The sequence below is a fragment of the Brachionichthys hirsutus genome, chromosome 9, assembly GCF_040956055.1.
Source record: "Brachionichthys hirsutus isolate HB-005 chromosome 9, CSIRO-AGI_Bhir_v1, whole genome shotgun sequence".
NCBI lineage: Eukaryota > Metazoa > Chordata > Actinopteri > Lophiiformes > Brachionichthyidae > Brachionichthys > Brachionichthys hirsutus.
In genome coordinates, this window is record NC_090905.1 from 1,890,084 (window position 1) to 1,917,171 (window position 27,088).

The following is a 27,088-nucleotide window of genomic DNA, read 5'->3' on the forward strand; positions in this document are numbered from 1 at the left end:
CTGTTAGCCTGCAGATGACTCATCACTCTATCTCTCTCGCTCTGTCACACACACACGCACACACGCACACACGCACACACACACACACACACACACACACACACACACACACACACACGCACTAGATCTAGAGGTAACAGCAGCAACATCTCAAGCAGAGTTGGATGTGTTTTCCCTCTGGTTGTTATCCAGCAGATTTCTTTTTTTTCACGTGGATTATTTTGAAAACTTTGCCGTGTGTCAGTGACGATGTCGTCGTCGTGTAAACGAGACCCTGGCATCTTACTTGGTGATAGGGTTTACGCTGGCCTCCACCACAGACAGGCCTTTACAGCATTTTATATTGTCTGGAAACTCCTGGATACCTGTCGGACAGAGAGGGAAGAGGAAAGGTCACGTGCTTTTGTATTAATACAATGGATGGGATGTTGTTCTGTCCGTTATTCTAGGATGCCTCGGGGAAGACTTTGATTGGACCTTATTCCACTTCTAGTGGCAGTTGAGCAAGAAGGGAAGCTTCCGGGTCATCTGTGGTGCAGAGAGGACTTTTACCGTTTTTACTAATGTCCAGCTCTTTGAGGTTAACCAAGCCAGCGATGGTAGTGGGCAGGCTGGACAAGTCGTTATCAGGCATGCTCAGCTTCTTCAAGGCCTGGCAGTTGAAGAGTTGCTATGGAAACGTGGTGGGGAAACAATGGAATATTATTGTTAGTTGGCCAATTCACACAGACCATTAGTAGGGAGCTACAAAGAGTCAGAGTAAGTTAGCTGGAGGCATGCAACACTTTGCAGCAACACTGTTGTGAAGGCGTTGCCATTTCGCTACCACAATTAATCTCACACATTTGGTGACCTTAAGCGACACACAAAAATCATGTATTGAAAATACCAAAGCAAACAGATCAAGTTAGAAATAAATCATGCCTTCATGCCAGTCAGTAATTATCTCGCCACAGACATTTCTCCGCAGGCAGATCTATCTGCGTTAGTTAAAATATATATACAAGTGAGTACGTCATTCCCACATGTTCTGTTTTGCTCTTTAGACCAATAGAACATTAGAACATTGGCATTTTATTTAGGAAATACAATTAAGAAATAATCAGGTAAGGAAATATTGTACTGTTTGGATGACCGGATTGAACTATTTGTTTTGATTGCAGAGAGAGAGAGAGAGAGAGATGGCTGCAGGGTGAGCTAGTTTGACCTTTAACAACAGAGACTCTGGTGTGCCTCAGCAGAAACATCCAAGTCAGATAAGAGTTCTCGGGCCAACCTGCCGCTGTTTTCTCGGTTCTTCGGGTGACTCTGTTTGCATTTAAAGCCGATGCATTTCATATAGCTGGGCATATATGTGGACATGGCATCCACATGATGTATCCTCAAAATTATTAGATTGAGGCAAAAAAAAAGAAAGTGTTGCATGGCGTGCAAGGGGCTCCCTCGCATTCATGCATTCATTCATTCATGCAGCCACTTAGAAACCACATGCGCAATGAACCGAGCTCGTGCAGGCAGAAGGTCCAGAGATGCTAGCCAGTACTAAGGATTGAAAGGGCTGCTCTGTGGCCACAGGCGACTATACTTAAAGACACAATCACTCACTCACACACCCACAAGGAGCTCTCCAACCCTCTTGCATAAAGGCCAGTCACTCTGGCAGCCTCAATGGCTCTTGCCCGGTCTTGGCACACACTCAGCCACAGAATGTCAAGGATGTGAAGCTTTCCTTCACAGTTCATGTAAACCAGGACAGGGTATCAATAAAATGGAGCAACCCTCTTAAACGACACCTGCGATGCTCCTTCTTAATGTTAAACTCAAATTCTGTTGCTATTGCCATCGAGGTATATTTTAGCAACGATCGGGTCCATCCAGTTCAGAAGGTTTTATTTAAGTAATAAAAATTTGCTAATTTTGCAAATAATGAGAACTGTTTTATCTTTAGACCTAAAACCTTTCCATTAGGTCTTCAGTCCAGTTTAAATGATTTGCACGACTGGTGATAAAGGTTTTTTCTTTAATTTGACATCAATGGTACCATTTTATACAAGCTATATATTTATACAAGTAAACAAATGGGCTGGCGTGACATCAAGCAGAAAGGGCTAAACATGCTTACCTTGGGAAGCTCCTCAATCTGGTTGGCATCTAGGTAGAGCTCCTCTAGAGTTCTCTCAAAGCTGAAGATTTCCTTGGGGACCTGCTGCAGGCTGCAATGGGAGTAATCCAACACTGAGATCACCTCCTCTTCGCCGCGGAAACAACGGCACGGCACCAGCCGGCCAATCAGCTTCCGCTTAGTGGTCATTTCCAGACACTGCACTATAGAGCCAAGAAAATGAGAGGAACATTAGGTATATTTCAGAGGGCCTTAGTTCATCAGGAGAAGCATAAGCCTTTCGCTTAGTTGCCCTCTGCCCTTGTGCCTGTTTTGCGCTGGGATACACTCTATTCCTCCACACAGCTGCAGAGGAATAGTGGTTATAAATCATGCATGGATGGAGTGACCAGAAAACTCTTACACGTTTCATCTCCTGCTAAGTTTTGGCTGAAGGTTACAAGAGTAACTTGCTGTTATTTTGTCAGCATGACTTTGCTAAGCCCATGTTGCGGAGACAGATTTAGGCCCATGCTGTATTCTTATATTTGGGTCAGCGTTTCCTCCATACAAAAGCATTCAGGGTAAAAAGCATTTGCCGTTGTTATCCATTCAGCATGGAAATGGAAAGCTGGAAATGGAAATGGAAATGGAAAGCTTTATTTGTCATTGTCAACACCGTACAAGTACAGTGCAACATTGAAACAGAATTCGATGAGTTCCTTTAGGTTTGAAACACATGCATCGGTGAAATTCCCAAACAAGCTCATCACAGATAAAGATCAGCGTAAAATAAGATTAACAAGAGCTTGCAGTGCTTTTCCTCTGCCGTGCAGGTGGAAACCAGAGGCAGGTGCACGCAGCAGTTACCCGGCGCCCAGCAGGAGGAGATTCAACGCACTCCTCTCAAACAACCACCCATATAATTAGACGGAAGCCTTCCTAATCCATTCCAGTGCATGACTCCATTTCAAAAGCCAAGAGGCTGTGGCCAAAGCATGGGTATCAAAAATCACTGAAGAAGAAATGATCACTCAGCTTAATCATCAGGAATTCAAACGCTTACTGCACCCGATCTATTGACGAATTAAGACATTTACTGATAACCCTTTCAAACAGAACAAAGAGTGAATATTCAGCTATCTGACTGCCGCTGCAATTTCCTGTTTGATCTGAATGAGCTAAAAAAATCAGCTGAGATGAAGAAGAGGCCAAGGGAGAAATGAAGCAAGGGAACAAACAGGAGTGATGATGAGTTAGCAGCTGCAGCGGTGTGAAGCAACTGGATGGACTGAAAGGAGACGCAGGAGGAGGAGGAGGAGGAGAAGATGAAAATGAGGCGATGAAGCCAGCAGAGCAGTAGGCATGGAGATAAAAGCTGCAGCTTTATCTGTGGGTAAACACACATGTTCAACTTCACAGTGCGACCAGATGAATGCAGACGATAGACACAGTGATCTTCAGATCTGTGGGGACAACGGCGTTATCAGGCCGGGAAAATCGGATAAAACCAGACCACAGATCCGGCAGGACTCTTTAAGATAAAGAGCTGGAGCATTAAAATCGATGCGTTCTTATCCGCAGCCGTGCTCAAGGCGGGTGTAATGAGGCGAGCCGGGATTTACCGTTTGTGTACAGTTTGTCTAAACCCAGCAGGCAGCGCGTTTCATGGCACCGGTTCCGGTCTATCCCCTCATGTTTAGAGCTTAAAGGTGAGCCCCTGGGGAACGGGTGGGACTGTAACAATGAGTATTACACAGCAGAGAAGCGTTCACACGTGTAAAAAAACAAAACAAATCAAGAAATCTTGATGCAGTGTAGTCTATACGCTAGTAACTCAACAGCACTGTAGTAAAAAGGACAAACATGTAAAAGCACTATAGTAAAAATCTCTTTGCTAGCCACTGATTCTGCAGCTGCTGGCTCCTACGCTCACAGTCTATATTTAACAGTTTAAATATGCATCCAGAGAGCAGACTAAAAATAGCAAGCAGACAAAAGGAGAAGGTTGACGATACCCATAGATTCAGAAAGTAGGTGCAACGACAAATATTAAGAGATATTTGGAGATTTTTACACGGGCAACCATGAGCACTGACTGCAGACACAGACTCCTCCAGAGACGAATTGTGCAAGAGGAAGTATGAAAAAAGAGGATGGACAAACGGAAAAAGAGAGAAAAAGGGAAGCACTGTTTGGTGTCTTTACTATTTCCTTGTGTGTCTTAATCGGTTGTCGTAAATGCATGAATGTGAGGGGTACGCTAAAGTGCTTCCACTCCCAAAGAGTTCAACAAAAAAAAAAAAAGCAGGAAGAGTCAGAGTGAGCCGGCACCAATAGGGTGAAACTCGGAAGAGAGCGTGGTTGGCTGTATTGGCTCCCGCTGCTGCTATGGAAACAGCATGACAGAGCAGACTGACTGCAGATGCATCTCTACATGTGTACATGCTCTCTCTCTCTCTCTCTCTCTCTCTCTCACACACACACACACACACCATAACAATGGTGATTGCACAAAAGAATATGAGGAGGGAGGAACACAAATCAGCTGATGCAAGCTGCACACGTACAAAAGTGGAGTTTAATCTGCAACTTTAACATCGCAAAGAAATTTCTTCCAAATGTAATTTTGTGATCCAGTAAGAATATTTCAGCTACTGCTATAAAAAGAGGCAGACATATCGAGACTGACAGCTGTGCAAATGTACTGTACTCCATTGTACTCTGCATCGCTGCTACCACCGGTCCTCATCTCTCAGCTCTTCATTAAAGTTCAAATGTCCGTATCGCCTCCATTGAGTGAACCCCCCCAGGGACCCATGACCACCATCACCATAGTAACAGCTGCCATAGAGACCGTCTCCAAGGATCCAGGTGTATATTTTGCTCTCGCTCTGTCATAAAAGAGAACACGCTGCACTCAGTGGGCGATCGCTCCACATTCGGTGACGCTCCACGTCCACGCAGAAATATGAGACACCTTTATAGCACCTGAATGCGAGCTAATCCGAGTCGCTCTGGATTTCATAAATGCTGCAGTCTGCAGCCCCCCCTCCCTGGATTCTGCACCCTCTCACAATTCAAACTCTGGCATTACAGGAGTTACATGCATGTGCATGCTTAGATTCATTCATTCTTCTGAAACACCTCACTCCACCTGCTGCAACAACCTTTGGTCTTGCAGCTGTCTAAAGCCTCATTCACATTTGCTGCTGAGTAAGAGAGGACGGCGTAAGGCCAACATAACCAATGGTCTGGTGAGGAATCGCAACACAGTCTGTAAATCACGGTCTTGCTATTTTTACACAGACACATCACATACCGTCGGTCCAATACGCCTACCACAGTGGCTCCAGGTGGTATGTCTATAAAACTCAACGATCCTTGCATCACCGACACTAAAAATAACAATCAACCGACATGACGGCAAACGGAGCAGCTGGCAATTCACCTGAACCCAAAAATATGGAAAGCAATAATGCTCACATGCACGAATGAACAAATACTCATATGCACCAAATGGGACCGAGCAGTGTTGCCTGAACTAAGACCCCAGCCACCAAATGACCGAAAAAAGGTGTTTCTGGCATGCACACATTTACTTAGGACTGGTCATGATAAACTGGTGACAACAGGCAATGCATGATTCAGGAAACAGTGCGCAAAAGTGTGAGCTTTACTCAGATTAGCTTCGGATCACAGATTATCCAATAGAAGCAGAGAAGGAGACAGTCCAAAAATCTACAAGCCGGAAACCCCGGAAGAGAGGATGCCTCATGAGCCGGTGCAGCAGAGTAGGAGGAAACCGTTTAAATGGAGCAGGAGGAATGACGAGACAAGGTGAAGCTTGGCTGACAAGAGGTCATTTTCAGGCTGCATTTATTTCATCATTAATTTGGATGATTTTCCCACTAATATGATCAGACGGTTTCATTTAAAGAAATATTTGGGACTGTTTTTGAACGACTTTACAAAAAAGCAAAGACATTTATCTTCTGAACCTGCAATTGAGTTCATCCATCTGGAGATTGGACATAGTCGCTGGTTTAATGCTTTAAACATCCGCGTTGCTATGAAACAGAAGATTTAAAGTGATGTCATCGTCATCAGAGAGTCGACTGGCTGTTCACAAACATTTCCAGATCGCCTTGTTTGGTTCTTCATCTCACGGCTTCAGTTGTCCAACTGTTCTTGATGAAACTCACGGGGAAATGGGTTTATCTGAGCCTCGTCTCTCTCTTCTTCTCGCCTTCTGTCATCTCAATCTGTTTTTTCTTCTCCTTTCTGTTCTTTCAGGGTTCTACCTCCGATGTCCCGGTTCTGCTCCCTCCCTCCTTCCTAACGCCACTTTTTCCCTTTCAGGCTCTCTAAACACGCCACCTACAGCTGCTTAAGTTTTTCGCTCTCAGCCTCTGACCCCATCCCTCCACCCCATGAAAAAGGAAAGGAAGATATCTTGTCTCCATGTAGGATACGCATTTTTCCATCATGCATGAGCTCATTATCACAAAATCTTGTTTGGCAGTCTCGCTCGGTAGCAACAAATTCAGTTATCACATATTAAATAGGTAAAAGAGGATAATCTCAGGAGTTCTGTTATTTTGCCGGTAGCAGAGGAGAGCCGAGTCGCTGAGTCCATGCGAGCCGTCAACTTGAAATAAGATGCCCTACTGAGGCAAAATGTCTATTTAAAAAAATCTAGGAGCTGATTCACTGGAAAGATAAACTACTCGTGTGTTTGGAAGGAAAGAAAGAGAAACAAATTCCGTTTTCTGGTCTGGATCGTTTGTAAAGAGCAAAGGTGGCAATTAGATGTTTTTGATGTTTCTCTGCAGCAACAGATTGATGCCACAAAGGTCTCAGGCTTTGTGTGAAGACAAGTCACATTGAATCTCTCACACACACACACACACACACACACACACACACACACACACACTCTTCATCACGCGTTTATCTGTTCCTCTGGAAGAGATTCAAAAACAGACTCTTAACTCTTTCATCTAACAATGAGGACCGATAAAGAGACACTTCATTTGATTTGAAGTGTTAATGTCTCTAAAAGTTTAGAGGTGTGTGTGTGTGTTTAGTTATTTAAGGTCACCTCGCCATGCTGGTGCCCAAGCTGCTCATCCAACACTCAGAGCCTGAAGGACATAACAGTAGAAAGAAGATTCTCTCTCTCTCACACACACACACACACAGCTTTAACAGTGCCATGTCTTCATACTGTTGGCCTAGAAGATACAAACTATTCATAGATCACACAGAGACACTTGTTATTTAAAGTTTCAGGTTAATTTGAGTGAACATTTTGAAGGCTGGATTTCTGATCGCTGTTCTCAACATGATGATGTTGTCTGATTTAGATCACACACTCACTTATGGCCGGGTTCCTTTCTCATTGTGAAGCATGAGCCCCCTGAAAAAGACTTCACTCCAACTCCAGCGACCCCGTCTATTAGCGATAACCTTTTATCTCAAGCAGTGTCGCAAGGAGATGCATTGCTTTTCTTTTCTCCACTGAAAACAACTTCCTGCAGGATTCGGAAAAATAATCCTGACAAGTCAAAGGTTTCATCCTCCTGAATCAAAACGATAAGATGAAAGACCCTCTGAGTTAAGTGGATTTGAGGAGAAATGCGGGAGCTCAGTGTTCCTGAGCCCTTTCCCTGACCTTGAACTAACCATCGTGATCCTTGAAGAATGAGCCTTAAAACCTTTTGACTCTTTGCCTGGTAGCATGCATGCATCACCCACAGGGAGCCCTGATTACAAGAGAATGTTTCACCTTCACCTGAAAAACACTCAACATGCACTGTGAGGCCTGCTGCTATCTGGAACAACCTCTATCTTTCTGTCATCCCTCTCTTCCTCCCTGTCTGGCCTGGAGTCAATCTCTTTTTTCCTGCCAGTTGATAGCTGTGCATGACTATCTAGATCTCTATTCATGCGTTCGCTCCAGCTATCACCTGCTGCTGCCTCTGTCGCCCATCGACCGCCTCCTACCGCCTTATTCCTCCGCTCCAGCCTGCCTCCGTCCAAAATGAAAACAGATAATATGCGGTGGCTTCTCTTGGGTGAATTGACGTCCTTCAGCTTTAATATTCAGACAGCCACGTTGGGTTTACATCACTCCCTCAAGGCCACTCCAACGCGGACGCACACTTGCGGGAATCAAATCTTTTGATCTCCATTACAAGCAGTCTCTTCAAAATGAACTCAAGGGCCTACGTTTGCAGTGTTTTTTCTCTCACCTTGCATGACATTCTCGATTTGTATAAACACCTGTTTGTTAATTTTTATCCCTAAAAGCTTTCCTTAACGCTCATTCATTTCCACGGTGAGTATAGTTGCCATGGAAACCAAGGATTTCATTTCATTTTCTCACCGCTTATTCCGCCATCGGGTCACGGGCCAAGCTGGAGCCAATCCCACCAGTCAATGGGCGAGAGGCAGGGGACACCCTGGACAAGCCGCCAGTTCATCGCAGGGCGAAACCAAGGATTCAATTGCCCAAATTACCATAAAACACTAATTAAAAAGCTGTGGCTAATAGCACCGTTTTGAAAAGCTTTATGCAGCAGCACTGATCAAGTCCCTCAGGTAAGGAGCATCGACCGAGAATCAATGGAAATCAATTCAACACTCAGTGTTTTATAACAGAATGTGAACTCGGTCTCGGCGCGCAGGTCGGACCTGCATGGAGTGGATTCATTTTTATCCTAAACACACCATGACTTGACATGCATATGGTTTCATTCCTTGGTGTGTTTCTGGCACAACAGAATGCAGAAAAAGCATTAATTATCTTCATCTATTCTTTTTAAACTAATGTTAAACAGTGATTCTCCACCAGACATCATGTCCAGCGCAGCTAGAATTAATGACTAAGATGTACAATATTCCCAAATGCGGCAACATTACCACAGACCCTCTGTCCCACAGCATCCAGCAAACACTGTATATTCCATTCAGTATTGCTTTGGCTGGGATTCTGCTAGCAAGAGGCTGCTGCACACTGTGTGTAACACATACCAGCCACACCGTTTCAAGTGATGGTTGAAGCAGCCATTAGCAAATGCCACAATGTTGCAGGTTTTATGAAGCAATGACGAGAAACAGGGTACCTTTGTTGCTCGTTTTCACTCGTCTCTCTGCCAATGATTTCAAATGAAGGCATGAATGCACAAAAATTGCAAAGAAGCAAAGCCCCGGCTATTTGCATTGCAGGGTAACCGAGGACACCTCTCCTGTGCCGACAGAAACAGAGGTGGTGGGAGAAGCACTCAGAGAGAGGAGGTAACCGCTCCGCTTGAGCGCATTAACGCGCATCACGCCAGTCACGACGATGCTACACGATGCCATCAACCCAGAGACGTGGGCATCACAAGGCAAATTCAGTTAAGTCAAGGGCGAGACACTTCACGCCCACACAACCCGGGCACCGGCTGAACCTCGCCATCACGATTCGCAGCAGTTTAAAGGGACGCAGCTCACACGCTGATCTTGTGGAACACTGTGTCATATTAACAGGAGGATTTTGTTGCTGCAGGAATATTTAACTCTGATTCTTCTCACTGACATTGCAAAGGTACTTAAACTGAAAAATTAATGACACATCATTCCCACAACCGCGGTGCAAGATGATGCCCAGTCTGGGCGTGCTCTTTGTCATGTCTTCCGCACCAGTTACTCTAATGGATAGAGTCATTTTAGTAACAGGTCGGTCGTTACGATGACATTAAGTGGCCATACGTTGTAATATTCTGTCATCTGATCTGATCAGAATGTCTTCAGACTGAATTTCTGCACAAGGATCTGCATTCCCACCAGATTCCAGCAAAATGACTGCACGCTAAAAGGGAACCGCAAATACAGGCCTACAACCACTGACCATGAAAGTGATCCTTACAATATAACAGTAGTCTGTGAGCATCCACATGTGGTCAGGAGGAGGGATTCCTAACATTTACAGGTGCTTGAAAGCTCATATCTGTCTGCTGTGTGCAGACATTTGTTTTTGTAAAATGTTGCACATGTTCTTAACAGCCCAGATTTGTTGGTTGTACTGCAGTCATGCCCCTCTCAACTGTGACAAAAGAGGTTTGAAGAAGGTTAATGCCATAACTTGTGTTGGATGATATATGTAGCCAGCTACATCTTTGTTCCTGCATGATGATTGCATTTGAATGGAACCTTCAGACCGGGCGGGAGCTGTGTGACCTGGGTAAGGGAGGATATGCATCTGTTAGCATTGTGTAATGTATTTATGCACATCTGTATGGGCTGGTTAAGTTAACCCTAAATAAATACAGTGTCTACTGTATGCTAGTCGCCCATATCGTGAGGTGTAGCTGAATTACAAATAAACCCTGCAGCCATGTCCGGGTAGCAAAACAGGCTGCCATATAGAGATACCCCAAACAACAGGGAGAGAGAGAGAGAGAGAGTGAGTTAAAGATGGCCTAATCACCTGGGCTTTAGAAACACAGGCTTAAGTAATGGGATCGAAAGGCAAAGATTTTCAGGGTGGAAAGGAGACTAGAAAATACTTAGTCAGCAATCCTCTCTCGCTCTCTCTCTCTTGCTCAATTCATACACTCACATGTTGGTCCACACACTCTGTACACTCAGATATGCGTGGATTGAGGCTTCCACGCACACACGAAAATGCTGTCAAACTAAATGAATACATCTCAAAGGTGACGTCACGAATGGGCGCCATCATTCAAAATGCCGTCTTAGTCAGAAAAAATCAGGCACGTCTTTCAGAGACAGAGCACGGCTCCTGATATACTGTAGTAATGAATGTTTGATATGCTTACAAGGTTGTACGAAGCTCTATGGGGCATTATGACAGCAGTTTACACTTAAAAACGAAGCGGAAGAACAAGCGTTGCCAAAAATATCATTAAAAAATCATGTGTCATCCTGCAGCAGCTCCTTGTCACTGATGTAAACACCTCAATCCTTTAAATATGAAAAAGCACTTTTTACAACATGAAGTAACGGCGCTCATCTGTGTTATTCACACGTGTGTTTCCCTAGCAAGTTCTTTTTATTTTTTATGACAGGAGTTAGTTTTACTGAGTTTTAAGTGACCAGGGAATGAAGTTTTATCACCATTTTGACTTTCCTTCCTCTTAAAGCATTTGTTACTGGCCGCTACAAAGGAGAGGATGGAAAATAATTATCCTTTGACCCTAAAAGGAAGTGGCATCTTTCCAAATCTTCAATGTGTCTAGAATGAAGGGGATTGGCAACTTTCATTTCGTTATACAACCCAGCGTTGCCTGTGTAAAGAAAATACATTTTCTTTCTTTCAGCCTTGCCGTTGAGCTTCCTAAAGGTTCATCCATGACGCTGCTCACTCCAATCACATGGTATCTGAGTCACAGTGCTCTTCCATTAAAACAAGGGTCCGTGGTTATTTTATGCTACAATGAAATAGCCTTTATTAATGACTCAATGGGTCTAAATTACCTCAACATTAAATAATGTAAGTCTGAAACGGATGAGAGGACCTTAAAGGCCGTAACGGTGGCCTCGGGCTCTCTGTCTGTGTGCCTCTCTCTGACATTAAGCCTCCTGATGTACTCACAGTCGACTAATGAGGAGCTCAGAGCAGGAGCTCAATCCTTTCTGTCATTAAGGGGAGACTGGGTTGCCCACGGCTACAGCGGCTCTGGACCAACCAGTGCAGGACGCAGACCAGCTGAGAGACCGTCACACATTATATCCTCTTTCCAGGAATTTACCGGATCTGGTTGGGCTCACGTTTTGAGAAACTAATTCCATATTCATATGAGTAGGAATCCTGACGTTCAACTCGAGGGCTAAGAGTCCAGGAGCATCTTAACAGAGATAAACCCAAGTATAAATATTGATTTGGGAACGAGATGATCGGCCTGCCAGGTATTTGTTACGCACTGAGACGTCTTACTTCCAATGCAAGACCGTAAAGATTAAATTCATCTTCCACTGCTTTCTTCCAACGCACGGCATGAATTAAATCTGAAAACATATCCGTATTCCACAAAGGATTGACTTTTAAAGCGCTACGGTTGGATATTTGCCTGCAGTGTAGACACGGGATAAAAAGAGCGTTTGATTTTACTCTCTTTGTTTGATTGGCTGCTTTTCAGCATATTTTGTCGCTGGCTTTGAATCTATTCATCTATTTTGCCGAATACTGCAGGGAGGTTGTGCTGTCTGTCGAGCAGCAAGCGAGAATAAGTCAGAAGGTAATTGAGGTACCTTGTTAATGCTGTACTGCAGAAAAGGAGCAACATTTAGGGTTACACAAGAGTCCAGGGTCTTCTGGTAATATTGCTGGTATTTTATTAATAGAGGTGGCGCAAATGTTCTACAAATTCATACACAAAACACCTCATGTCCAGGAAACTCAGTTACAATGCGGTGATGCCCTGCAAGACAATGAATGATGCTGTTGACACACACAGTCACAGACACACCTACACACACACACACGCAGGTACAGTGTGCACCCAACTCAGCAGGTTCGGCAGAAGCACTTGGTCACACCATGTGACACACTGAGCAAGTGTGAAAGACTCAGTTATTCACACGCACACACACACACACACACACACACACACAGTGTGAAAAACCTTGCCATCATCTTGCCAGGTTGTTTGACAATCGCATGGTGACCTGTGGTTTCTCATACTGTAAGTTTCTCATTAATTAACAATACTACTATACAACATGTTGCCGTGACGACAACATATGCTTTATACTTGATGTGGTTAGACTGTGAGGCACATACTGTATGTGTCTTTGCCCTCTCACTGCTGCACACTCTCAGAATGGGCTTGACACATACTAGCTATAATATCCAGGCTTGACTGAGTCCTCCTTGCCGGCGACGGGTCATCTTCTCTGGTGCTCTTTGATCCGTCACAATGGATGAGCAGACACTTTTAGTAGAGACAGAGGAACACCCAGAGCTCTGTGACCCGTCCCATCGCTGCAGCACTAAAAAAGGACGTCCACTCAGCCACAGCTGCCGAGGTGAAGCATGTGGAATCGCGTCATGCTGCTATGACATGCGTCTTATATGTGAGAATAACATTTTGGTCCAAAAATACTGATGTATGAAAAATAATAAATGCGAAGGCAACATAAGCGCGTCTGGTTAAAATTGATTCACTATGATGATGCAATTCATGAGGAAGAAATTATTTAACATGCAAAAAAGCCTGCGAGTGGCTGAGTACACTGAATATGTTAATTATTGATCTTTTGATTGATTTCCTGTTCTTAGAGCCCAATGTGAAATCAACCGATTAAAAAATAAAGTTGAAATATTTTGCTTGATTAATCAATGGATCATCTGATATATAAACAGCATGAACAATTGATAAATCGTCCATTCCCTTTTCCCAGACCCTAAGTGATGCATTAAATTTACAATGAGAGTATAGAGAAAAGCAGCATATCTTCTCAACTATGGGGTTGGCACTGAAGAATATTGGGTGCTTCTGCAAGATAAATCCCTTAGATGGTTGGAGAATTGGGGATTTATTTTGCAGCACTAAGACAGACATTTTTAAAACAAGTTAGGTTTGAATGAACTTTATAATGCTCAGTCGTCATCTCATTTAGGGTCGCCTATTCATTTTTCCATGTAGGTAAGTTTTATAGTAAAAGCACACAAATAAACAATGAGTGCTCTGTGCCTATGAAATCTTCCTAATTTCACTTAATGGAATGAAAGGTTTCCCACAGAAAACTCTAAAATCACTGGAGCTCAAGTTAAGGGTTTCATTTGTTTCCCCCCATCGGACTAAAACAGGACTATGTCACCCTGGAGAGAACGCCGTGCCCGAGCCAATCGTGGCGACGCTGTCACGAATCCGGAAAAGATTACACTGAAACAGTTAAATGAGGAAAGCAAATGAGATACGAGGCTATGTGGGATCAGCTTGGAACAGTTTCATGCAGCCTGTGAGAACTACAGTTAAATACAGTACGTGCTGTGACGAAGAGGATCATGTTTCCGCCTGCTCTTCCTCCCTCCCTCTTCTTCTCGCAAGTGCAGTAACGATGCCCCATGTTGGATATGGAGGATTTCAGAAAATGCTAAAAAGCCATAGGCCTATGAGATTATAAGTGTGTAGTTTCTTGCATTAACACAAGCCTATAGCTTTAAATCCATCCCAAATATAAATAGTTATGCCCGACAGGCTTCAAAGGTTGCGGTAAGATTAATCTTGAACACAAAATACTGAGGATTTATATACTCAAAATCTGCTAAAATAGGGCCGTGACTAATTCCACTCGGTTAACATGCCCTTTTTTCCTGTTTTGTCCTCCCAAAAGTCTAAAATCAAGTTGGAATGATGTGAATGATTAATCGGAGCAACTAAAGCACTCAGAGAGCACAGACCTCCGCCAAGCAGCTCATTCCCTCCTAATTGGATTTACAGCATCCGTGTTCCTGAATGCATCTTCCCACCCATGCATTCAGTGTTCCTGAATGCAACGTCCAATCCATATCCACTATGCAATGACAATAAAGGCTTTCTATTCTATATTCACCAATCACAGCCAACATAGTCATCATCACCATCCCTGATAATCTCACTAATCATACCTATCATCTTCACACTCACACGGGGCAGATGTACTGGTATTTCTGTATCCCTTCCCTTGGCCCATCACCATGACGATGGGAACCAGTTCCATGGATACAGTCACTAGGCAACCAGCAGCATCAGCAGCAGGAACAGCAGTGTCCTGTCAGAGCTGTAGCAGAGACCAAGTTTGAGCTTGGAAGAAGGAATATTACTACGTTTATCTTTTCTTGGATCTTGACAGTACAATCAACACTAGAGGTGCTTCCTGTAATTCAACCAGACATTTAAGGATTAACACGTGAGGCAATCTATAGATGGACTAAAATGGGCAGAATCAGATTGATGGGAAAAGAAATATAAATATAAATGATTCTCATGTGTTCTCTCATAAAAGAGAACAAAAGTCAGATAATAAATTCACTGACTGATCAGTTACTAACCGCTGGCAGAAGGAGGCTGCAAATACAAGCACAGTCTCTGGGCAGGGGTGGATTAAGTACAGATAATTTATTTGAGTATACAAATAGTCATATACCAAAGGGTTAAAGCAAGTATAAGGGGTCTATAATTACATACAACGCATTGCATTGCCACTGGAACACCTTTCTCATGCAGCAACCAAAAACTATACTGTAGCTTCTGCCGTGTTCACCAGCCAACAGCAGACAGAAGGGAAGTTATACATTTTATACACAGAGGAGGAGACTGTGGCTCCTCGCATTCCTCCTTTACGCTGAAAGTACCGTAGCCCGGGCCGCATGCGCTCCGTGACGCAAAGAGAAAGAGACTGTTCAGAAAAGGACACAGCATGAGGCTATTAGCTGCGACTGCACAGCCCTGATGAAAGTAAAGCGTGTTAGGAATGGAACAGAGAAGCTTTGAAATGTATTGCATTGATGATCGTAATTAAATATTCCCTTTGATTAGAAGAAGCTGCTTCGGTGCAGCGACTGCAATTTACAGACACGCGGTTTATGTGGTGGACTAACTATAACTAAAGTAATTCGTTAACTAACTAAATCAATCAATCAATCAATCAATGCACACAGCAGGAATAAAATATATCAGATCCCGAACAACAAAACTGTTCAACCTTGAGCAGAATGAACCATTTAGTCAGGTGTTAACTGTGTTTTTACTGTAACTGATAATGGGCGGACCGATAAACTCCGATCCCTCGGGCTGCGAGACTGAACAGGTGTGTGCGTAGCTGCGCACGAGCGCTCGCGTGATCGTGTCTCACATGAGCGCGCAAAGCTGTCACGGCCGGATGACTGGGGGCTACATGTCAAAGAGAAGGGCATACATGTGACATCATCATCCACACGCACGCACGCACGCAATCTCCACGCAGTCATGGCTGTTTCGTGAGCATGGAGCATTGGATGAATGAAGTAATAGAGTTAAATTGGGCGGTAGAAATGTCAGGGCGTGTTGCTCAGGAGCAGATATTGATTGATGACATAATTAAAACATGAATGATCACGACACCGCGTGGGAATATCGCGATATACTTTAAGACCCACATTTTTAGAATCATGCAGCTGCTGAGCTTGATAACCGTGCGTAAAGGCGGTTCAGTTGCATCTGCGCACAACTTTTAATGCACAATATAATGTGATTATCCAGCGACAGATCAGCGATGACAAATGGTGCAGGGTGCGCGGATAGAAACGCGCAGTCTTACGTTGTAAAGTCGAGTAGTTATCCATCTAACAGGCTGCTGGATCCAGGTGTGTTTCACCAAAATGACCGCAGCATCGGGTCGGATGGGCTCAGTCTACCGACGAACCGTGCGAGACGTGAACAGGTACCCGGCGCGACCGTCTTTAACCCCCGCGGGGCCGGAAAGCGGAGGAGGTGAGGGCATCGACTCATTTCAGACGACTGGGCAAGATTTAAATCCAAGCGCGCACCGCTTTCAGCCAGAGCTCCTCGGATGGGTTCCTTGCGAGACGCCTCGCCTCCGCCTCCATGGAACAAGGACGACGAAGTGCGTTTGCGCGTGCGCATGAAGGTGCGCGTCTGAGTGCGCGCATGGAAGCAAGACCTCGCCGTCTCACCACGCACGCACTGTGTGAGTATAGGATTGAAGCTTGACATTAGCCCTTGACATTGATATTCAAGTCATAAGAGATGCCCACAGACGTCTTTTGACGCTCTCTCGTTTTTGTGACATCACTATTTATAGATTATAGCTGTTTTGTTTGATTGAGTGAGTGACAGAATCCATAGAGACAGACGTTCAGTTCCCAGTTTCACAAATATAATCAGACCTCCACTATTAATAGGATTGATTTCACTGTGGTGGCCAATCAAATACATGCAGGTGTGCATTCCTGATAAATCACTGAGGGCTCGGTTTTATTTCCAGGGTGTTAAATATGCTGCTGTGTTGCTTTCCTCAGCGTCTCATCCGGGCACAGAAGGAAGCTTTGGGCATTTAGATGAGAAACATGGGACACACAATTTGAAGTTCACTTCCTGTGTGACAGCAAAACGTCACGGATCTTATCCTAAACGTAAGTTTTTTTTTCTTCAGTACCTGAAGTATAAATGTATCTAACTCAGTCACATGTTAAGAAATGCCTGAATCATAAAGTGAAGACTCAATTTAAACGTCATACACACACACACACACACCTACACACACACATTCATCCTATATAGTTGTGGTGCATTTGCAACATACAAATGTGCGAGAGAGAAAATAAAACATAATACGGTATATTATCCAAATATAATGTGCTAAAAAAATAAATAAGTAGTGCATAAAATTTTTCCGGTGCATTAATAAATACTCAGCACTGACATCTTCACATTTACTTGTTCAGGGACCATCTGTGGCAGCTAGACTCTAAACGGCTGTTAAGTCTTCTCGCGCCCTCAGGCAGCAACAGAAGAAAGTGTCAGCATCAGCTGCATCAAATACACTAAATAAGATATTACCAATGTTCCCCATGGTACGCACAGAAGCGTTTCATTTGTCAGAAGTTTCCTTTGGATGAATGCCGTAAAAAAAATCCGTTTGAAGAGACACTAATATTAAATGAAAGTTTAAGTTTGAACAGTTACTTTAAAACCACAGCAGTGGGGCCAAGACCATCCCACGACAAACTGATCAAGTGTTAATTTCATTTATTTAACATATAAAAGCAAGTTTGATATCTTGTCAACAAGATGCATTGATTGTCTGTAAGACTACAACAGTAACATCGAGGTAGAGGAGCGAAGGCAGAGAGGAACATTTGGCAACGTTACACCATAGTGCTCTTCCTGCCAATATAAAATATCCATGGTTGCTATGGAAACAGTTTCATGGATCACTGTTTTCTTTTCTTTTTCTAGAGCCACAAGCTGCAATTGATAAAGCTGTCTTGTGCACGGCGTCCATTATTGTTTCTGCCAGGAGCTTGTTGGACACTGGGTGTGGGGCAAGACCAAGTTTTAGTTCACTCCCACAAATAATGATGATGCCTGACCGTCAGGCTGACCGAATGACTGAGAAAAGAGGGGAGCTATAGTGTATGAAGACAGGAGACTGTGTTCTTTACATGGTAATACAGGAGAGTGTGTCATCAATCACATGTGATCAATCACTAGATCTATCTAAGCTGCAGGTTGACTTTAAATAACCTTACTACACAAAATCAAGATTTCCACTCATTTATTTAATCTCTGAAAAGATACATCCATCCGCCCCGCACCTTTCCGTCATCGAATCTGAGAATACGTTCGGCCTGTATCGACCGCATTCTGCTTCATGTGCTTTTTATGAATGGGTGTTGCTAGGTAACTGGAGTGCAATTAAGTGTAGCGTTTTAGTTCCTGTATTTGAAATGTGGATTAAGACAACAGGAGTTGGCGCTGGCGTTGATGATCCAGCCAGAGTAGATGTGTGTGCTATGGAGGGTTAATCCTGCGTAATCCTGGCACAAGCCACTGTTTTCATTTTTGCGTTTTTACATTGCAATTTAAAAAGGAAACAAATTGCATCACCCCAGAATGAGTAAGAAGAAATTGCTGCATAATAGCGGGGGATAATGCCTCATCTAGAATCAGTCAACAAGTAAAAACACGTGAATTTGGCGTATTTTGTTTTGCAGAGACACCCCTTCAGGGTGGGGCAGCATGCAACTGACTGGTGTAAAGGGCTTTCACAGCATTTACATGCCACATGCGGTTGAAGCATCAATTGCATCCATGTGGATGTGCTTCTGCTCCTCCTCCTCTCTGGCCTGCAGCTTTCATTGTTCTTGCACTTCTTTCTGGTAAGATACTGTTCTCATCTATAGTTCTTCACTTGTCAATATTCACTGTTTGCCTGATTTCTCCCGAACCTTTCTTCTGTTTCCTATTCTGATGTCAGCACACAAATGGACAGACCCCCCCCCCAATGGGGAGCCGGGTTTGTTACATGGTCATCTTTATCTTTCTGCCTCTAGTTTGTCCTCTCTCCATTCACTATTCATATGTTCCGTATCTCGATTAAATATCACCCTGAGCTTGCAGGGCCGATGGATAAATGGAAGTATGTCTTCCTTTCCTTCTACTCCCCTCACTTCTCTCACTTGCGTCAGCACTTCTGGCTGCTGTGAATATATGAATGAGATTAACCCCCCCCCCACACACACACACACACAAACATTCCGGATCCAGCACATAGCCTGCACTATTAGAGGACATTAACATTTTATCATTGCCATATCAGCAATGTGAATATCCCTAGACTTTTTAAAACTTCATCTCTGTTGGCTCTGTCAGAATAAAGATTTCAGCAAAGGGTAATTTGCACAAAAGAATTTGCACCAATAAAAGTGGAGTAGAAGCCACCAAATAATGAGACAACCCTCCAGCCAGTAGTCACCCTGTGTAACTCTGATTCTCTGCCTTTAATCAACCCACAACATCCCAGACAACAAGTAAATAATGCAACTAACAAGCAGTTTTTACCTCAAGCAACAATCCATCCTTTACCCGTTTACAATGGAAGAGGGTTCCCACTGCATACAGAACACACAGAGGAAAACGCAGCTGTGTATATCATAAACCCAGGAGGTATAATTGGCCCTTAACTCCAGAACACAGAGGGATGGATGAAGGATTAGAGATAACACTGGAGGGATAGACAGAACAGATGCAAGCTCCGGGAGAAGCTCCAGGAAAGGAGGGCGCTGCATTCAACATTAAAGTTTCCTTTGCCTCCTTTGCCTCCTTCCCTTTTCTCTATTTTCTCCTCTTGTTTTACTTAGTCTCTAACTTGTAGTCTCCCTGTTGCTATGGTTACCATTTCTGCTGCTGCTGACAGACAGGACACCTGAGGAGGAGAAGGAGGAGAAGAAGAAGAAGAAACAAAAGAAGAGAAAAGAAGAGATAATGCAGATATGAAGGATGGAGATGACATAGACAAAAGTCAAGATTGTCGATCACGTTATTATGAGCGTGATAATTCAACATGCTGAAGAATAATTTTAGACACTTTAGGAAATATGTTTATTCTGGTTCCTGTTGAGAGTTAAATGAGAGTTAAATCATTATGCTCTCATACATTTGTTAGGAAAAGGCTGCACACAGTAGCCGGTTAGCTTAACCCAAAAGCTCAAGACAAGGGGAAACATTAACCCTCGTCTTCGCTACTCGTCTTTTGTTACCCCCAGCCAATGAGAGCTGGAGGTTCTTTGTTTTGGTTGATCTGCAAGTTATCTCATGGAGTGCCTCCAGTTTAGTTTACGACTTTGGATGCAGCTTCACAAATCCATCCCATTTGATGACATTCCTGCTCAGCTTGCTTTCACATATTCCAGTTTGTGAGAAATACATTTGCAATAATGAGGCATGCAATTTTTAAATTTACCGGAGATGCCATGAATTCCATGTGACGCATGCAGCGATTCTTGAATCGCAATACCAGATGATGACGCTATCGAGCTCTTTGCTTTCCCTGCAGCAGAGTTGTATACAACAGCTTGATTGACAACATGCACTGCATTCAACGTTCCTTCCGTCTTGAAAAAAGAAGAAATCTAAATTGCTTCCTTAAATGGATTTCTGATAGGCTTTTCTCATCCGGGTGTTCCTGCAATGTGGCCCCAGGAGTGAATCACGCAGGCGTTGTTCAGAAAAGCCATTATGTTTGTTCAGCTCAGCGCAAAATGGACACCGAGTCCCACGGGATTCATTTAGCAATTCCTTCAATTACTATGAACTTTCCCAGATGTTCTCTGTTGCTCTACTGTCCTAATCAACGTAGACGAAACTACAATCAGAAAGGAGTCATTGCAGCGCCCCCAAAGGAATAATAGAAAGATAAAAAGAAGCACTGGTTTCATGGTTTCCATGGCAATAAAAGAGAAGAGGCTGCGACACAAACAACCAAAAAAACAGAACAACATACAATTATTTATCGGGAGCTGAAAAACCTCATGAAAGGGCGTCATACCTGTTTCATTCAAAGTGAAACAGAAACAGGATCTTGATCACCACCACTAAACACTCGGGGAAATCCTTGCCCTCTTGTTCGCTGTTGAAGCAGACTGATCGGAGGCCATGAGGAAGACGCATAATGAGGAACAACTCTTCCGTTAGCTGGAGATTGTGCATGTTCTCAGAGTGTTCTGTGTTGGTTACCCTCCAGCCCCCCCCGGTCCTGCAAAAGATGAGTGTTTGCAGGAAATGAGTGGATGAACAGTCAGCGATCCAGCTGTTTGCAGTCATCTCTGGTTATTTTTGGGGGGACTGAATGAGACTGTCCATCCAAAAGAGCTTTAAACTGCCAATGATGTTTGAAAATGTAGCTGGCCACACCATCATGGCTGCATCAGTGCAGCAGGTACGGCAGCCAATGTGATCCAAGTAAAAAGCCACTGATCACAGAACAAAAGGCCGAGAAACAAAAGGCAGGTTTTTCCATTTTAGCAAACAGAAACTGACACTTTGCCCTCGAGCAAGAAACCAAATGGAGCAACTGCTCTAAATGTTCAAACTCATCTGGATATGAATCCTTGAAATAATTAACAGAAGACAGTCACATGAAAGACATTAAACCGAATTAACCCATTCATGGTGTCTGGAGGACACGTTACATGAGATGTGCTTTGACTGAAAAGCTCCAAGCAGCAGATAATCGTGTTTGAGCATAAACTTATTGTCTTTTTCACTCCGATTCACTCATTTTGTGTTTAAAAGTTTCCTACCAAAGTGACTCATCTGACGACAACGTTTTAGCTCTCAAACTTCATTTCCTCCTCTGACACCTCATCTTCCTCACCCCTTCCTCCAGCAACAAGGGCGATAGAGTAGCAAAGCTGCTGATAATGACAAATGCAAATCAAATTTGATATGAGGCGCTCATCTCCTCCCCTCTCGTTTCTTACCTGTGCTGTGGGCCAATGGGAATTCAGATGCCGGTGTGTGAGGAGTCGGTCCAGCGGTCAGTCACCCTGACGATCAGTGGTGGGCAGATTTTAAATCCCCGGGTGACGGCCTGTCAGTCAGGTTCATCTCTGCCTCCGTTTAACTCCACCCACTGGGCCTCTGCAAGGCCTTATGGGTAACACGATCTGCTGAACATGTTCGCCGTTCAATTAATCAGCCGGTTTTAGTCTCCTTGTTGAATCTTCATAGGTTTCCTGTGCAAACAAGACAACAACAAGAAAAGCATGTTTCTGTAAATCAGCTTCGATGAACTGGCCGAACTTTAAATTATGCGCTACAAATGGGGGAAGATTTGTCCCAAAAAAATAGATAAAGTCTAAAGGTGAGACATTTTTAAAAATGTTGTCCTTAATTTTTAGACAGAACTAGAATGTGCATATCATAAACCTTTAAATTGTTCATGGCTTCTTGAGGCTTTCACACACATTTGCTTTGCAGACATACCGTTCGCACACACTCAGCTGGCTTTTGACACGCTCGTCTCTGGATAGAGCCTGACAGCATTCCCCCCAAAAACATTCCGTAGCGTTGAAGCAAGGTGTCAAACGATGAATTATGATGCCTCCATATTGAGATTTGTCTTTTTTATTTGACTCTTTACATGACAATAATGTGGACTACAGCACAAACTGTGCACCATTTGTTTGATTTCCACGGATGGAGACTATTTAGAGAAGCGCCGTGACTTCTTGTTCCCGCACATCATTATTCCTAAATCATCTCCATCCATGGAAATAAACGGAAAGGAAGATTTGTTTTGCATTTTTTAATAGCTTCCTTTTTTTTGAGGCATGCCAAGTCAAACTAACAATGACATATAAGCAGCAGCCTCTCTGTCTGTGTGATTCTGTCCAAACAATCCAAATGACATCCAATAAGGAGAGGGTGCTCATCGCCATGGTGATGCCGCATGAGTCACCATTTGGTTTGTTATGGATACAATATCTTTTGTCAAATGTATGATTACGATTGAGAAGGTTAGCCCACATATATGTGTATGTACAGTTATTCATGTATACACACATTATTATTAATTAGTGCATTATTGTTATCAGTCTTCCTCTTTCAAAATAAAAGCTTTGGAGGTTGACATTCTGTATAACAGTCTTATTTGTATCTCTGTTATTTTCTAGGTTTCTTTGCCCTGGAGAAACAACAACAAAATGAGTGTTTGCTCTCTGTCTGGACTCTCCTCTGAACTCAGATCCATTCAGCTGACCTCCCGAATTAATAAAGGAGCAAAAGTAGAGCACAACTCCCTGAGGTACGTCTTTTCTGGGACACAGACAGAAAAAAACACAGACACACACTAGCACAAAGTGACAACACAGTGAAGATGCTAACACACACACACACACATGTAAGGCCTACATATGCATACTTCCCATGCATTACTAGCGTGATGAAAGGGGAACAGGAGGCAAGAGAGAGAAAGCAATCCATACATCCCATCATAAGTGTACTCCTCCTCTTTCCTTTCTTGTCCTCCATCCCTTTGTCTTTTTCTCTCCTTTCATTGCCATGCTTTTGATTTTTTTCCTCTCTTCTGTTCTCTCAGTCTGTAAAAATCCCGACATCAGCACAAATCTGACAGACTAAAGTTTTACAAAAACCAACGATGGTGAAAATCTGAGCCTCCCTTCAACTCCACCTCTGGTACACCATCACAGACCCCTATTGACACTCAGGGATTGTTTATTGATGGTTTACACTAAAGAAACCTGTTAATAATTAAGTTGTCTTCAGTGAAGAAAATATCCCCAGGGAGATTCTTTGTATTTCAAAGTATTGTAGTGGGCAGACTCTGGGGATCACGCCAATTACTCGTCAGCTACTCACTACGTTTTCTAATTTATCTGCCACAGCTTTCCCTCCCTCTATTTATCCATCGTTCACTCGCTCCAGCCATCGTTTTGTTGTCATCTCCTAATCCCAACAATCTTCTGATCGAAACTGAGGTGGAAAAATAGGCGAGTGAAATAAATTAAACAAATCATAGGTCAAATAAATAAAGGAATAAATGTTTATGATGGTATTACAAAATATATACTAATGTCCTGGTTGTGAATGGGAGTGTGTGGGTTTTTTTATAGGCTGTGAAATTGTGACAACACACAGAAGTATCAGCAGACTCAGAACATGAAAGAAAGTAAAAAAGATCGATAATCCACCCCTGGATTTTCACAAATAACAATACATCATATAAAAAGACTCGCCAATAGCAAAAATATTGATTTCAGTTGTGATCTTGACAGTTCCTGACATTTTACAGATCAATTTTTTTGAGAGAACATTAAAGTATGTCTTTGAGCATGACTCCACGCAGTGGCAGAAACTGGAACAGGAAACCCAAAGTCCAGCATGGAGGAGGAGGATGAACAGTCACTCGGCAACAAGGTAAAAAATAAAAACACAGAGCTGAATAAGGATTATAAAATAAAACTCATGAAACGTTTTCCTCTCATTCTCTTCCTCCTGCTTGCACATCAGTTAAAAAAGTGTTTTACTTGGTGTAAATCCATTAAAGCGGCGAAGAATCCAAAAGCAAGAAAAATAGCAGGATGGAAAACATGCATAAAAAAGTCAGAGCTCGAAGCAGCAAAGAGGACGAAAGAAAGAGAGCCTCTTGAAGAAGCCCAGAGGGTATCCTGCTATCCCAGAATGCTTTGCTCTAACCTACTTTGGTATTTCTTTTTCTGTCTTTGTTTCTGCAGCGCTCTGAGTGGGCTCGCTACCACGCATACGCCGTATCCGACTGAGTTTGTTCGTGTGCGTGCTCTGATCCTTCAGAGCACCAACATTAGAGGAGGCCATGCTAAAGTGTAATAATAAGGTATTGTCATGCTATAAAAAGCCTCAGCTGGGGGTCCTACTCCTTAAGTGTGTGCGAGTATACCGGTGAATGAGAATGTGTCTGCATCTATACGCATATTTTAGAGCTATGTGCAGGCTGAGTGGGCAGTGCGATGACCAGCTGAGCAACACTCTGTTACCATGGAAACTAATCAGTGCCAAAAAAGATGAAAGAAGAACAGAGTTTTTGTCCATGCATCATTTGCAGCATCATTGGGTAAGCTATTTTGCAGCAGCTTTAGCATCATGTTAGCAACAAGAGCAGGAAGGGGTGTGGATACACAAAGTGCAGATACAGTGTTAAAAGTTGGTTCTATTGTATCCACAACAGATTATTTATAACTTTAGCAAAATTGCTTAAAACAATGTTCATTTAAAAAAAACACACACACACAGAAACTCGGCCCACATTGTTTGATTTGCATCGTCTTCCCAACTTGAACCTCTTGGTTCCACACCTGGATGTAGGATTACGCGGCGCATGCATGCGTCTACTAAACTGGAACCAGGGCTCCACCTGCTGCATGCACACACTCACACACGACGACACGCACACAAAAGCATTTAAAGCAATGACTCATCAACGCACAATGAACGCCGGAGTTGACTTGACTGTCATCAGCTTGAGTCATGACCGTTGCGCTGTTTGTGACCATAACGCTATTAAAGTCCCGACCGAATTAGATTAGGCCTAACTAAAGTTTTACATGTTATAAAAGGGAATTTATCCAGGATGAATCATTGCACAAAGCTAGAAAGTGTCCATGACCAAAGTAAGTATGAAAAAATACATGAAGAAGAAGCAGAGGCAGGAAAAGAACAACTGGTAGAAGAAGAAGGACGAGAACGACGACTGCTGGGAAGCGAACATGGATTTAAACAGCACATGATGAAATATCTTTTTTGGACTGGCTTTGCAAATGTTTTATGAGGAAGCATCCTGCTGACCAGATCACATGGATTATTTAATACGACAAAGGCTGAATGGAGCCGACAGCAGATGGTGTTCAAAAAGATCACTGGGAACGACGGCGGATGGACTGCCAGAGCAGAGCCCTCTCTTATCCTTCTCTGTTCCATCAGTCCGGAGCTGTTGTGCATTTCACAGAGCTCCATGCAGAAGCTGCCACAACACGCAGAATCTGTTATGTGCTTCACTTAGCAAAAGCCTTGTTCTGTAATTCTCTTAGTCACTGGACTGAGCGACGTGACTTAAAAGCCGACGTCTCTCTGGCTATTCTGACCCACAATCTTTGACGCAGTAAGACACATGAGCCACAGAGCTCATTCTGAATATCATACTTTGCCCCTTATGTAGATCCTCAAGTGAAAAAGTATCTTGTGTTAATGAGTGGAAAAAAAACAAAGACCCTATGGTGAACCTGGAACTCACTGGATGATTTATATATCTCATTTATCCTGGGAATGTCTCGGGATTCCCCCTGGAGTAGCTTGAAAGTGTTTAGACCTGGATGGATGGCTTCAAGGGATGTACTTGTACTCTAACATTCTATCTAATAAATATATTCATCATCATCATCATCAGGGTTAAAATGCAAGAGGAAACACGCCGATTGCATGCAGAGTGCCGGCAACGCATGCTTTTTTAAGAGAAGCATGTGCACCAACTGCAGGCTGCCGTCCGGGGCGCCGACCGCAAACGGCACCATTTAATCGGCTAATGGTTGTGTTTGCTCTTTGATGACTCGCTCGCCCTTTTTAAAAAACAAAAACACAACAGCTACAAACAATGACGCACCACAAGTGTCCAATGATTAGCATTAGCACAGAAGCAGTTACCAGCACTTAACCAGTCAAACACCTCGGTGGGCTGTTCTGGAGGGGGCCAGTCTCAGAGAGCCCACCCTTCCCTCTTGATCTCTGAGTGTGTGTGTGTGTGTGTTTGTGCGCTTGCGTCTGTCCATGGGCGTTCTGCATTCTGTGGGCGGACAGTGAGCCTGAGTTGTCGTGTTGGACAGCTCATATCTGCATATTCATAACCACATACAAGCCTGCACACAAACACTTAGGTAACCACGGATTTTACCGCGAGGCCTGAATAATATTAAGAATATGATCATATCGTCATGCTGAG

At 43.4% G+C, this 27,088-nt stretch overlaps 1 protein-coding gene across 1 annotated transcript in view; it reads right to left on the reverse strand.

Moving 5' to 3' along the window:
* The window catches only part of lrrc7 (leucine rich repeat containing 7), a 51,404-nt gene that overhangs the window by 21,651 nt on the left and 2,665 nt on the right, over positions 1–27,088 (reverse strand). Inside the window, exons 2-4 of the mRNA XM_068743451.1 lie at positions 2,123–2,320; positions 553–670; positions 287–365 (exon numbers count right to left, since the gene is read on the reverse strand). Coding sequence (XP_068599552.1) covers positions 287–365; positions 553–670; positions 2,123–2,320 — 395 coding nt within the window. The remainder of the gene's footprint in view (positions 1–286; positions 366–552; positions 671–2,122; positions 2,321–27,088) is intronic.